Source organism: Buteo buteo, chromosome 13 (assembly GCF_964188355.1).
Source record: "Buteo buteo chromosome 13, bButBut1.hap1.1, whole genome shotgun sequence".
NCBI classification, from domain to species: Eukaryota; Metazoa; Chordata; class Aves; order Accipitriformes; family Accipitridae; genus Buteo; species Buteo buteo.
In genome coordinates, this window is record NC_134183.1 from 1,238,806 (window position 1) to 1,252,683 (window position 13,878).

Below are 13,878 nucleotides of genomic sequence, written 5' to 3' on the forward strand. Positions count from 1 at the left end.
ATCAGGGTGTACTGTGCATTTCCGTTACCAAGTGGTGTTTGTGGTGGTGTACAAAGTGATATTAAAACCAGACAGTAAATTATACCTGTTGTGGTTTTCTAGGGTTGGTAATTTCTGAAGGCCTGTTAGTCCAAGCCTCATTGGCCCTACCCTAACATTTATAGGGAACACAGAAATGCAAAATCTATTCTTCCTCATGTTACTTTGCATGTTTGAAAGTTCTAGAATATTTGTAGGCAGCTATAAGAACAGAGTGTAGAAGGGACAGTATAAATTATAACAGTGTTTTGGGTTTAGTTTTCTTTTTCTTTGAGGTAACACTGAGAAGGGACTGGAGGTAACAAAGGACTAATGTTACAGGAAGGAGACTGTAGGAGGAAATAGGATTAATTGTTGTGATGCACTTTAAGCAGAAGTGATGCATAGGGGGAAAAGTGTCATGGTTGTATAGGCTAGCTGTTGTTATTCAGTTAGGCCTGTGATTTTAGGCAAGAATACTGTTAAGAACAGATTAAACAGACTGAAGAAGATTAGGGCTACAGCCTTGTGATGACACATTTTCTTTTCCTCTACTCCAGATGTCAGCAAGCCAGAAGTATAATTTCTTTGATGTGTTCCCTAAAGTAACATGCAAATCTCCTAAGGAAGTACTAGAAATGGAGACACTTGGGAACCAGTCTGGCGATGTTTCAGACCCAGGAATGGACAAAGAAGAATTTTGCAGTGAGGCTTTCCAGAGACCTTTCCAGTATCTGAAAAGACTTGATCAGGGGTACAATCTGGACACATTCTTTTACGAAGTGCACTCTGTGGAAGGGAGCCCTGCAGAATGCTTGCAGCACTTCCTCCTGCACTGTGGGATCACAGATCCCTCCTGGTCAGAACTCCGAAACTTTGCATGGTTTCTCAATGTTCAGTTGAGAGACTGTGAAGCTTCTGTCTTTTGCAACCCTGACTTTGTCCAGGACACTTTGCAAGGTTTCAAAAACTTTGTTGTTACCTTCATGATTTTAATGGCAAGGGATTTTGCAACACCCTCCCTAAACATTTCTGATCAAAGTTCAGGAAGGCAGTCCTCCAACCTGGAGAACATTGCAGAAGAAGATCTTCTTCCTTTCCGCATTCGGAAAAAGTGGGAGTCTGAACCTCATCCGTATTTGTTTTTCAATGAAGATCGTGTGTCCATGACATTCATTGGTTTCCACTTTCAGCGTAATGGCAGTGGCGGTGTTGATGCCATTAATCCTTTGAATGGCAACATTATCAAGAAAAATATCATGACTTCACGGTTGTACAAAGGCTTGTTACTCCAAAGAGTTCCCTTCAATATTCCGTTTGATCAGTTGCCTCGTCATGAGAAGCTAGAGAAGCTTTGCATGGTTTTGGGAATCCCCTGGGTAATAGACCCCGATGAGACATACGAACTCACAACAGACAATGTGCTAAAAATTTTGGCTATTGAGATGCGATTCAGATGCAACATCCCAGTTGTCATCATGGGAGAAACAGGCTGTGGGAAAACCAGACTTATAAAGTTTCTGTGCAAGTTACGCAGAAGCTGTGTAGAGGTAGAGAACATGAAGCTTGTTAAAGTTCATGGAGGTACTACTGCAGAGATGATTTACGCCAGGATCAAAGAAGCAGAAGCCCTTGCTAAAACCAATAAGGAACAGCATGGGTTGGACACAGTCCTCTTTTTCGATGAAGCCAACACAACAGAGGCTGTAAGCAGCATCAAGGAAGTTCTGTGTGACCACACAGTACAGGGGAAACCTTTGGTCTCTTGTTCTGGCTTGCAGATCATAGCAGCCTGCAACCCTTATCGTAAGCACACACCAAAGATGATTCAACGCCTGGAATTAGCTGGATTGGGCTACCGTGTCAAAGCAGATGAGACTAAGGATAAGCTTGGATCTATTCCGCTGAGGCAGCTTGTGTACCGGGTCCATGCACTCCCACCCAGCATGATCCCATTAGTATGGGATTTTGGGCAGCTGAACAACTTAACTGAAAAAATGTATATACAACAGATTGTACAGAGAGTTACTGAACATGTCCCAATGAGGCAGTTTGAAGCAGAGGTAATTACAGAAGTGCTTTTTGCTTCCCAGCAATACATGAGGCAGAGGGATGATGAATGCAGCTTTGTCAGCCTGCGGGATGTGGAACGCTGCATGGAAGTTTTCAAGTGGTTTCACAAGCGCAGTAAGCTACTGCTGAGAGAACTGGAGAAGTACCTTGCTGAGAAGAGAGCTCCAAAGAGCCCTGTTGAGAGAAACAACATTATCTGGTCCTTAGTGCTGGCAGTTGGGGTCTGCTATCATGCATCCTTGGAAAAGAAGGAGGGATATAGGAGTGCTATCAGCCAGGTCCTTCCAAAACCTTATGATACCCAGAAAAAGATTTTGGAAGAAATCTCCCTGATGCAGGACTTATTCCTCAGTGGCGTGTACCTCCAAGATACCATAGCAAGAAACTTGGCCTTGAAGGAAAATGTCTTTATGATGGTCATCTGCATTGAGTTGAAAATCCCTCTTTTTCTTGTTGGGAAGCCTGGGAGCTCCAAATCCCTTGCGAAAACCATTGTGGCTGATGCTATGCAGGGCCAAGCAGCTCATTCAGATTTGTTCAAGGACCTGAAGCAGATCCATCTAGTGTCTTTTCAGTGCAGCCCTCTCTCTACTCCAGAAGGAATCATAGGCACTTTCAAGCACTGTGCTCGATTCCAGGAAGGGAAGAACTTGGAGGAGTATGTCTCAGTGGTGGTTTTGGATGAGATTGGGCTGGCAGAAGACTCTCCCAAAATGCCCTTGAAGACTTTACATCCACTTTTGGAAGATGGCTGCATAGATGATGTCCCTCTTCCCCACAAAAAGGTTGGCTTCATTGGGATTTCTAACTGGGCTTTGGACCCTGCTAAAATGAATCGAGGCATCTTTGTCTCACGTGGTGACCCCAGCAAAGAAGAGCTCATAGAAAGTGCAAAAGGGATTTGTTGCTCAGCACGAGGGGCTTTGCAGAAGGTCGAACAGTATTTTTGTCACTTTGCAGATGCATATGAAAATATTTGCAAGGCCCAAGGAAGGGAGTTCTTTGGTCTGCGTGACTATTACAGCCTCATAAAGATGTTTTTTGCCTTAGCTAAGAGCTCCAAGAGTGAGCCAACACCTCAAGACATAGCTACAGTTGTTCTTCGTAACTTCGGTGGCAAATATGATGTCAATGCCTTGGAAATATTCACCTCACGGTTACCGGAAAAAGGAGAAATACATGCTTGTGATATCAGTAGAATTGAGCTGATACGACAAAACATTTACAGCAGTGGTCAGGATGGTGATTGCAGGTATCTGCTTGTTTTGACTGAGAATTATGCAGCACTGCAGATCCTCCAGCAAGCTTTTTTCACTGCCCGACGACAGCCAGAAATTATCTTTGGCTCCAGTTTCCCTAAGGACCAAGAGTATACCCAGATATGCAGGAACATCAACCGTGTGAAGGTCTGCATGGAAACTGGCCAAATGGTTGTGCTCCTCAACTTGCAAAACCTTTATGAAAGCCTCTACGATGCTCTCAATCAATACTATGTGTACCTTGCTGGCCAGAAGTATGTTGATTTGGGACTGGGCACCCACCGGGTCAAGTGCCGAGTGCACCCAAACTTCCGTTTGATAGTCATCGAGGAGAAAGATGTGGTATACAAGCACTTTCCCATCCCACTCATCAACAGGCTGGAAAAGCACTACCTGGATATCAGTACTGTCCTGGACAAAGGGCAAAGAGAAACTGTGAAAGCGCTGAAGAAGTGGGTGCATGAGTTCACTGCAGCCAATACAGAAGAGCACTTCATAAGCAAGCAGAAATACAGCCCTTCTGATGTGTTTGTGGGCTACCACTCCAATACCTGTGCCTCGGTGGTCCTGCAGACAACAGAAAGGCTGAAACCAGTATGTCCTCCTAGTGAACTAATGTCCTGTGTGAAGAGAGAAGCCCAGCTGGCACTGCTGAACTGTGCCACCCCAGACTCTGTGATCCGCCTCTGCAACTCGATGGGTTTGTTTATGGCAGATTCTCTGGCCAATATATACTTCAAGCAGCAGCAACACACGTCTTTTGCAGACTTCCTCCGAGCTCATGTCCACGCTGGGTCTGGGTACCAAACAGTCTTTACAGAGGTGAGTGTCTTGCAGAGTGTTCGCAGAACACTCCCAACCTGCGCTGAGGTTTATACTGCTAGGGCTGCATTATGGCTACACCCAAATAAACTTGATAACAGCCTTGCTGCTTAGTTTCCAGATGTGCTGAGGTGGGTGTTTCAGCAGGTGTATTGTTGCATCCTGAAGAGTCTAATACCTCTGCTGCGTGTGAAGCAGTGTTTGATGCTCCCTGGCAAGTGGGGGTTTTAAGTGAGTTTGGACAGCTGATGCATCTCTTTACTTCGAAAGTAGTTCTGTCTCCACATACACAGCCAGCAAAACTGGCTACTGGCTGTGGAAAAATTCATCAGGAGCCTTTGAACCCTCATTTCTTTGTGTCTGTCTCTGGTCTTAAAGATACAAAAGATTTTAACCCAGCTAAGCCACAAACAGCCAGAGATCTCATGGGCCTTTAATGGGAAAACCTCTGGTTTACTTTTGCCTAGTACCAAAGCTAAAGAACTTCAGCTGAGATAGGCTGGAGACTTTCTCCCTCTCCTGCTTCACATGGAGACAACGTGCTTTCTCTTGGGGCTGGACTTGCCGCTCCCTGAGCGTGCTGCAGGGAAGGCATGCTACAGGGGTTCACGAGAAGTTTCTCAAAGCCTTAGCTGCTCCTTCTCAGCTGCCCCACTGCTCTGGTAGCACCAAGAGTCATTGTGTCCAGCTACCCAGCAGTGGCCCTGGGTTAGTGTAACAGCCTGTGTTGACCCTTTGCCTACTGGCAGGGCAAATAAACTTTTTTTTTTTGGGGGGGGGGGGGGGGGTGAGTCCAGCTCTGCAGCAATTTAGCAGCATCTGGGGGCATAGATGAGTAAGCCTCTACTGCCTTCCTACTGCATTCCTGAGCAAAGAACTAACCTACATGTTGCGCTCCCAGGTCACCACCTTCTCGAGACTTCTCACCAGTGCCGACGCTGTTTGCCTGGAGAGAGAAGTACAGGGTAAAGCGCAAAGGCCTCAAATCCTGTTCCTGCAGCAGTTTGACACAGAGTACTCATTCCTGAAAAGCATCCGGTGAGTCTGGTTTTGCATTATCCTGCTCTGAATAGGCTGTCATCTGGGTGGAAGATGCATGGGCAGAACATTTGGAGTAACCCACATGGAAAAGGGAAGCAAGAGGCTATGCTGTGCTGAACAGTGAACTGGCTTGGTGCAAGCTGTATTAGCTCCATTGTAGTGAGATGGGGCTTTGAAGTTACACCATCCCCATAGGTTGGGTGTTTTAATCTCTCCTGCCTGCAGCAGCCAAAGCTAATGTGAAGTGACTACTTCTACAGTCTTTAATGTTTTGTTTTTACACTTAGTGACTTCTTTTAAATCCCCTTTCACTATTCAGAGATTTCCTTGATGCCACATCAGGAAATAAAGTCCTTATTATTCAGACAGACTTTGAAGATGGCTCTCAAAATGCCCAGCTCATCGCCTCAGCCAAGTAAGTCAAGTGTGAAGTGGTTCCCAGCTAGCTGTTCTGCTTGGTGACTCCTCGCTGCCATTTGATTATTAGTGCTGTTTTGGGGATTTCAGAATCAGGAATGTGTAATCCTTTGTTTATTCTGTAGTGGAATGAATCTAGAAGCACTAATTGTATTTCAAATAATAATTCGTAACCCAAGTCAAAATAAACTACACTGAATCAAATTACCAGATAATCCCCTTTGAAGTGTGAATTCTTGCCATTGGCTGCAAAAGTCCTGAAGAGCTGAGGATCAGGGGTATCATTCGAGGCATAGCTAGAGGTGGCAGGCTTGGCACAGCTGGTTGGGAGGAAGGGGTGAGCAAATCTCTTATGTCTGTACAGGGGAAGAAATGTGCCCTATTACAGAGCAAAGACTTGTGGCTGTGAACTTTTGTCTGCCTTTGATCTGTCAACAGCATTTCCTCTTTGTTGTAGATACACTGTTGTTAATGAAATCAACAAGGTGGACCTGGGAGAAGTCTCTGTCTTTGTTTACTTTATTATGAAGCTTTCCCGGGTGGAAGGAGGAATGTCCTATGTGGGATTCCATGGAGGTGGGTCTAGCGATCTGTCACTCCTCACTCTTCAACTGGCTTCAGGCAAACATACCAGAGCAACATTTCTCTTGTTCACCTTCCCTTTTAATGCTTAAAATCTGGAATCAATGTGTCCTGTGTGTTTTCAGAGCTGCTTCCCTTACCTACAGGGACTGCCCCTGGGGAGTCAGTACCTTGGGGGTCCTAGTCTCCTTTGTGAGAGTGCCTTGCCTTGCCCCCTGACAGATGAGTCCTCTTTCGAGTTGGCTGGAGAGCAGCAAACAAACATGATGCTAAACGCATTGGTATGTTCTCCTCCAGGAGGTTCCTGAGTATGTGCTTACATATTCTGCTTTCAGCAGCAAGGTTCCTGCTGTGTGTGGTGGGTTCTAAGAGCCTCAAAGCCCCGGTAGTGTGCACGCCCTGTCAGTCAGGATAGTATGAATTAGCGTGTCCGAAGTGAATTGCTGCTTTCCCTTTCTACATCAAGAAGTGAGAGTAAGCAAACTCTGACTGTGAAGTGCTAGCCCACAGGTACTGGGAGATAATTCTTAGGAAACTCTTCTAGAAGAGCATGCTGCAGACATGAAATGATTATTTTTTTTGTCCTCTGTCTTTAGGACTCTGGCAGTCAGTGCACATAGATGATCTCCGCAGATCCAAGGACATGATCTCTGATATGACTGCCCTGCAGAACGTCACCATCAGCCAGATATTCTGTGAGGATTCAGGTAAAACCAAAGGTGAGCTGCATGCTGGCTGTGGCAGTTGGTCATGTTGACATGCCAGTGGGGAAAAGGGGAGATGTGGTCCCAGACTGGTGCTAGTGGAACTTATGCCTGGTACAGTGTATCTAATGATTTTCCCTGCTCAGTATCTGTTTTTTGTGGGTGTCACCACATGGCTACCAACTTGTATTTTTAGTTTGTTACTGCAACTTTGGGTCATCAAGTAAGTTAATTTGTTAGTTTTCCGTTTCGACAAAAATGTGGTATTTGCACTGCTTAACACCCTGAATGCTGTCCCAGCACGGGAGGCAGCAGATGCTGCATGGCAGAGGCCCCTGCCAAGGAGTTGCTCCAGAGAATCCCTCATTTGCGTGAATATAGATCTGTTCACCTAAACCTGTAGGAAGGTTAGAAAAGACTTTTTCTTTCCCTTCAGGTTTTTCTTATGTTTTTCCCTTTCACCATGCTGCCTTGCAGGATTCTGGTAGAGCTTAGTGCATTAGCTTCGAGTGTCATATTTCTTCCAGTTCTTGCTGTGTGAAGGTTGAGAGCCCTAGCAGCTGTAGCTGTGTTTAGAGAGGTGGATCTCAGCTACTCATGCAGGTGATAATGGATCTCTGACATGTTCTGCTGCTCTGGGATCCAGTTGCTAAATAAACTCTTATCTAACTGATGCAGAAGTGTACTGCTTTCTAATAAAAGTTCTACACCTTAGTTGCAGCTCTGCCTGTGAATGGAGAACAGGAAGAAAACAAGGTCGGGGTTGAAACACCAGTGCCAGAAGCAGAGCACTATGAGGTCAGTTCAGAATACATTTATTTGCTTCTCACCTGTCAATATCGCTCTGCTCTTTGTCATCCATAGGTGCAACACACCTTTTGCATCCCCATTCACTTGAAATCCATCAGGAATATTATTTGCATCGTGAATGCTAATGATCAGACACAAACTTATCCCCCCACTGCCCAGTCAAAATTGGCATCACTAAAGAAATAAACCATTCTAAAGACCCTCTAATTCCTTAGTCATTTCATGCTCCTAATTTTTAAAAATCACTTTTAAAAGCTTCTGTTGTCTTTCTACACCCAATGGTCAACTCTAGCTGTTTGTGCTTTCTGAGGCATGCATTTGAAGCCATGCTGGAGTTGGCTGTGGACTTTGCTGTGCTGCAGCCATGTTAAGACTGGCTCATGTTCCCCTGACAGCATCAGCTGGAGGATGCCCAGTACAAGGGTGACTGCATGTAGCTTTTGCCTCTCTAATGCCTAAGCATCTCCCAGGGAAGGCATATTTTCCCTAGTCACGTTTATAATTTCCACTTTTTTCCCTGAACTGCTGATTTCCACACCCCCCCCCCATAGGAGTCTTATCTTAATCCAAATGCTGCGTTGTGCGGCAGTTTGAAAGGACCACAGCAGTTGCATCATGTACTTGATAGCAAAAGATTTGCTGCCTGAGATGAGAGGGAAAACTGGGAGATGAGATGCCAGGGGGACAGGTCCTTTCTAGAGAGCACTATAATAATTTTGGGGGAGGGGGGGTGTGTGTGCAAGGGTGTAAAACTGAAGAGTAATGAACTTGTTTTCACGCTGTTCCTGGGAAGGGTGAAATCCTGGACACCACTGTACTCCTGAGGACCTGTGTACAAAGTGCTGTGGGGATGCTACGGGACCAAAATGAAGATCTTAGTCGAAGCAGAAAGCGAATTAAGATTCTCCTTGGCCTTCTGTCCAAAGAGGATGGCTTGAAAGGTATGTGCTCTCCGGCTGCAGCCGGTAGTGTCCCTGAGCATCTAGGGACCACCAAAACATGTAAGTTAATTCACTGGGGACCACAAGGTCAGTGGTCCTTGCTGTAGTGTAGACAAGGTGAACCTCCCAGGCAATCTCCCAAGAGTGTGTGTGTCTCTGCTCCAGTCTGTTGCTCCTTTGATGGCTGTAGGGTTTTTCCTGGAGTTCAGGTCGTGGCTTTTCCTCTGGCTGTGCTAGCTCTGGTGGCTGTTTTTTTTCCTGGTTGACTAATTATTGAAACAACTGTAAAATGCTGTGCTTGGTGTGATATTTGGGGTTGGATCCAACGCGAATAGAAGAGAAAATGCAAGTTCCCTGTTGTTTTCTAGCCTCTTTCCTGAGGATAACAAAGGCTCGTCTCTCCAACCTTCTGAAAAAGCAAGAAGAAAATTCCCTTTACCCAAAAAATTGGGTGCTTCGGGAGGCTTCCAACCTCAGTGCTCTCCAGGAGGCAGGCACCTTCAGGTGAGGACAGCAGCAGTATCTCGTAACCTGCAGGCTTCCAAGAAAAGTCTGCAAATGGCAACTGTGCAGCAGAGACAGCAGTTTTGTGTAATCTGAATATTTGCAGTGTCAGTCTCCAGTCTGCTGGAAACTGTCTGAAGGCAGTTTTGTCCTCTCCTGGCTCCTGAGGGAAGCTGACTTATAGCTGAATGGGCTGTACTGGGACAGGAATGCACAAATGCACAAGTGCTTTGAGTGGAACAGTAGGATTACAGGCGAGCCACGAGTGAGAGAAGTATAGGGGTTTTTGGTGGTGGTATTTTTTCCCCTTAAAGGCAGGATTAGGACTTTCTGACAGGCAAATGTCAGCAGTTTTTCAGGACAACCACCTCCTGATTTGCTGATATCGTTGCTCACCTTCCCTTTGGGTTTCTTGGTCTCTTTCTGCCCCCAAAGGCACACCTTGTGGAAGCGAGTCCAGAACGTGATCACTCCATTCCTGGCTCTCCTGATTGCTGTCATAGACAGAAATGGCAATCTGGAGCTGTTGGTCAGGCCGGCAGCTGAGTGGGTGACAAACCTGTGGATGTTCATCTTCAGTGATACAAAACTTCTGACTGTCCCTTACGGTGTGGGTAAGAACAGGTGAGCCACTAGAGAGAGCAGCAGGAGGGCTTGGATGGCAGCACTGAGACCATTCCAGCACTGGCTTTAAACCCACATGGGAGATGAACACTGTTGGTTGCTCCCCTGTGCTGTGCTGAAGGCAGCAGGGCAGTTCTCGGTGACTTCAGAAGTCTCTTCTTTCTACCTTATCCCTAGTACTCCTGGGCTTTGCTCTCTAGCTCTTGGCATCCTCACACTTCTTACCCAGTCCCTGAAGCCTACCTGTCCTGCCATTACAGCCCTTTTGCCAGGGAACGCTTACTGAGTAAGTCCAAATGCTGCACAGTTGGCAGGATGAGCTGTATTAATGAGTCCTTCAGTTCTCTCCCCTTCCCTCATCCCTTTCTAAGGCTAATTTCTTGCTTTCTGCAGCTTCCTGCCTCTGTTGTCTGAATGTGTTTCCCAGGCAAAAGCCCAGTGCATTAATGACCTTTTAATCTCCTAGCTCTCAGCCAGAGATAATTCTGGTGCAGAACAACATGATGGTGTCTGCTGATACTGGGAATGAGATGCCCTTCAGCTGGAGGATAAAGGAGTACTTGGATGAGATGTGGTTGGAAGCTCAATACATCCAAAACACTGAAGGTGAGAGCCTGGCTCGAGCTTGTGACGCAGAGCATCTCCATCCACCTGCCCTGTAAACTCTGGTTTGTTACTACCTTTCCTCTACTTTTGTGTGACCCTGGAGTCACCTTCAATCTCTCTGTGCTTATATGAGCCAGCAGAGCTTTGTGCAACTAGCTTTTCTTTGTGCTTCTCGCTATTAGTCTTTCTCACGTATTCTGTGCCCTTGTATTCAAAATGCTGTGGAAATGCCAAGAGTTAATGACATGGTGAGATTCCATAAATATGATGCTAGTGCCTGGACTGAGAAGGCCTGGCCTTAAATCCCTTGTTAGTGCTCTGAATGAGGGGAGTGCTGTATGCTTCAGTGATTAATTAGGTGTCAGTCTCTTTAGGATAGAAGCTGTGTCAAATCTAGCCTCCTCCTATTATTCAGCTTTTCTCTACATTCTCATTTTCCAGACCAAGCTGAGAAGTTCGTGGACATCTTCCAGAAAACTGCACTGGGAAAATTTATCTCTGCTCTGACTGGGGAAGAAAGGCAGATGCTCTTCCAGTGCTATATCACAGACTTTATTGTCTTGACCATTGGTGTGTCCTCCCTAGAGGAGCTGCAGGTCAGTGTCTGGAACAAAAGCTGGAAACCCTTTGGTTGGAGACAAGAGCATGATGCGTGTGAATGTACCCTTCTGTATCAACCTTGCCTTCTCAGACAAAATCCCCCTCTGAGACAGACTAATAGCAAGGTAGCCACAAAGCAGCTGCATTTGACACTGAATGGCTGCTGAAATTGCTGAGACCTTACTCAGAAAAGCACTTCCATAGGAGCTCCTATAAAAATTGACACACCATTTAAGGCTATCTTTGTAAAGTACTGATTCTCTTCTTTCAGAGAATTTTGCCAGGATTTTCAGTACAAAATGAACTATAAAAGTTCTTTTTTTTTTTTAATTTTGATTTTAACATTTTTTCTAAACTTTCAGTGTCTGCGAATTGCGTTCTTATCCTGCATAGAGGAATGGAAGGCAACATCTCCCAGAAGAGAGGAGACGGTGCCATCCTTGCCTTGGGTCCACCTTGGATACAATCAGTTCAAGAGCCGCCTGCAGAACTTTTCTAGGATCCTCGCTGTACACCCCCGTGTGGTTGACTACCTTATTAACCAGGAAGGATATGGAATACCACAGTCAGAGATGGTAGAGTCACTATCAGGCATTTTGTGATCCTCAGCCCCAGCAGAGAGCTCTATCTTTACTGAATTAGCTAGTGTTCAGTCTCCTTTTGATTTCAGCAACAGTAAAGTGGGAAGCTGAAGCTCAGTCAGGATCCTCAGCATTAGGAATAATCTGCTATGCTATCATTGTTACTAGCAGGTTTTAAAATAGTTTGCCCTGCTTTTGCATCCATTAATAGGATGTGCTAATGATGTGAGCCATGAGCATGAGAATTCCAGAGCTTAAGATAATCAAGTAGAACATTATTCAGTAGAACACATGCTATAGCAAACCAGATTGAGAGCCCAAGGTTCATAAATAATTCTGAAATACAGCTGTTGTGTTATACTTACACCCTGTGTGTGTATCTAGGTTTTAGATGTTTTAGCTGCAATGATATGTGCTGAAGAGCTGGAGAGTCAAGTACAGACAGCCCATCCAAAGATCTGGCTGCAGAAAGTGAAGAATCTTCGTATGCCCATTGAATTTCTTTGTAAAGAGAAGGATTTACAGAGGAGTGGGAGTTGGTGCCATCAGCTGCTAAAAGAGCTCAAGTATGTACCACAGATCTGCTCACAATCTTGATCTTTTGCCTTACTGTTAATATGAGTATTATACAGGCTGAAAGCTGCTCTGGTGCTGTTTTTCTCAGATGAAGACTTTGCAAACTTTTCCAGGTTCCTACTAGGTTTAATTACATACCAAGCATTAAGAACCAGATTTACTTTTTTTCCCTCATCTCATGTAGATTCTCCTTCTAAATCTGGCAGTATCGTCCAGTGCATACCAGCTGGGTTCAGGGTTTGTTTAAAACTCTCCTTAGGTTCCCGTTAACCAGCAGTGTCTCCCCACTTCAACCCCTGTGCATAAAGACTGTGAACAGAGATGGGGAACTTCACTGCGTCTAAGATGGAGTCTTGTCTCTTGGAAGACGAGCCCAGAGAGCTACCCCAGTTTCTCACAGACCTTGTCTAGCTTAACTGAAGTGAAGAAAGTGTAGGTAATTGTGATGATTATATTTTTTTTAATTACTTCCTTGATATAGAAGTTAGAGGTGTAAGAAGGTCTTTGCAGTGGTCCTAGTTCTGCTGCAGTGCTGTCTACAGGACAGGCTCCTATGCCGTAAGTTCACCATGTGAGGTACTGTTACATGTTTTGTCCTTGATAAAAGCCAGAGCTGATAACCAAAGGGCAAAGCAAAAAGTTGCATGAGAAGTGCACAAATGCTGTAGTGGTGAGCATGAAAAGCAGTGAGATCATTAGACTGACCTGATACTGCATTTCCATTCATGCTCTCAGCTCATAATTGTACTTTCTGAAATCACGCTTTCCTTCCCACAGAGTCTGCTGGAACCGGGTTTTCTCCATGTCTCTGTTTGTCGAACACGTGTTGTTTGGCATCAACACTCTGATGCCAGAATTTGAGAACTTAGTGAAAAAATATACTTTGCATCTTGCCGAGGTAAGCAAAGGTGTGATTTCACCTCCTCCCTGTTTTGTTTCGGCTGATCATGTTAATTTTTGTCTCGGGTGTTAGAGCTGAGTCATATAGCTTTGTCCTTTTCCTCTGCAGTGTTTTCAGCATGATTCAGACATGAAGACTCATCCAACTTTTGTTGCAGTGATGAAAGTACTGCGCCAATGTAAGGATGAAGTCAGCAACAGGCTCTACAGGTAGTGACACTGAGACAGGTTGCAGGGTCCGGGAGGGATATTGCCTATGTTGCCAGTATATTTCTGAGCATAAGTCAGTGCTGTGTACAATGTAATGAAAGCTAAATGAAGAGCAGTAACTTCCATTTTATTCTGCACCCTGAAGCTAAGCAGTTAGCCAGCAGGTCTTGCATTATCTCCTGTTGGTCTAGTTGCAGATTAACATCTTATTAAAGGCTTTTGGTAAGACAGCATTGAAGCGTTTGTGTTCATTGCTGTTTCTGAATTACAGATATGGTGTGAAGTCATGTCCGATCTGCCTAGGAGAGCCGAAGGATCCAGTCTGCCTGCCTTGCTATCATGTGTTCTGTCAGAAGTGCATCAGAATGTGGCTAGTACCAGCACAGATGCATTGTCCATACTGCAGAGTTGCTGTGGAGGATGTTCATTTAAATGTTTCTGTGGAGCTCAGGTACTCCACCTTCTCCAGGGTGGAAGCATTGCAGTGGGGCCAGTTGTGTGAGGAAATTCTAATTTGCAACTCTGTGGTTGTCAATACGAGCAGAATGGGTGGAGGGAACTCTGCTCTGGTCTTTCTGGAACCGGAACAGGTCCTGTCCTTTTTCTGTTT

General features: G+C 45.3%; 1 protein-coding gene across 7 annotated transcripts in view; it reads left to right on the forward strand.

Moving 5' to 3' along the window:
* RNF213 (ring finger protein 213) overlaps window positions 1-13,878 on the forward strand; it is a 57,781-nt gene that overhangs the window by 27,960 nt on the left and 15,943 nt on the right. For 6 of the 7 annotated variants that reach the window (XR_012652608.1, XM_075044153.1, XM_075044156.1 and 3 more), the window contains 16 exons: window positions 579-4,172; window positions 5,074-5,210; window positions 5,533-5,628; window positions 6,088-6,206; window positions 6,809-6,931; window positions 7,632-7,714; window positions 8,520-8,667; window positions 9,036-9,171; window positions 9,607-9,795; window positions 10,262-10,401; window positions 10,843-10,997; window positions 11,364-11,576; window positions 11,967-12,148; window positions 12,936-13,056; window positions 13,168-13,268; window positions 13,540-13,719. Coding sequence is in view for 6 of the 7 variants with exons in the window: in XM_075044153.1 (XP_074900254.1) it covers window positions 579-4,172; window positions 5,074-5,210; window positions 5,533-5,628; window positions 6,088-6,206; window positions 6,809-6,931; window positions 7,632-7,714; window positions 8,520-8,667; window positions 9,036-9,171; window positions 9,607-9,795; window positions 10,262-10,401; window positions 10,843-10,997; window positions 11,364-11,576; window positions 11,967-12,148; window positions 12,936-13,056; window positions 13,168-13,268; window positions 13,540-13,719 (5,717 nt within the window). In the remaining variant the exon portion in view is untranslated. The remainder of the gene's footprint in view (window positions 1-578; window positions 4,173-5,073; window positions 5,211-5,532; window positions 5,629-6,087; window positions 6,207-6,808; window positions 6,932-7,631; window positions 7,715-8,519; window positions 8,668-9,035; window positions 9,172-9,606; window positions 9,796-10,261; window positions 10,402-10,842; window positions 10,998-11,363; window positions 11,577-11,966; window positions 12,149-12,935; window positions 13,057-13,167; window positions 13,269-13,539; window positions 13,720-13,878) is intronic. The other variant, XM_075044157.1, reaches the window with a different exon arrangement.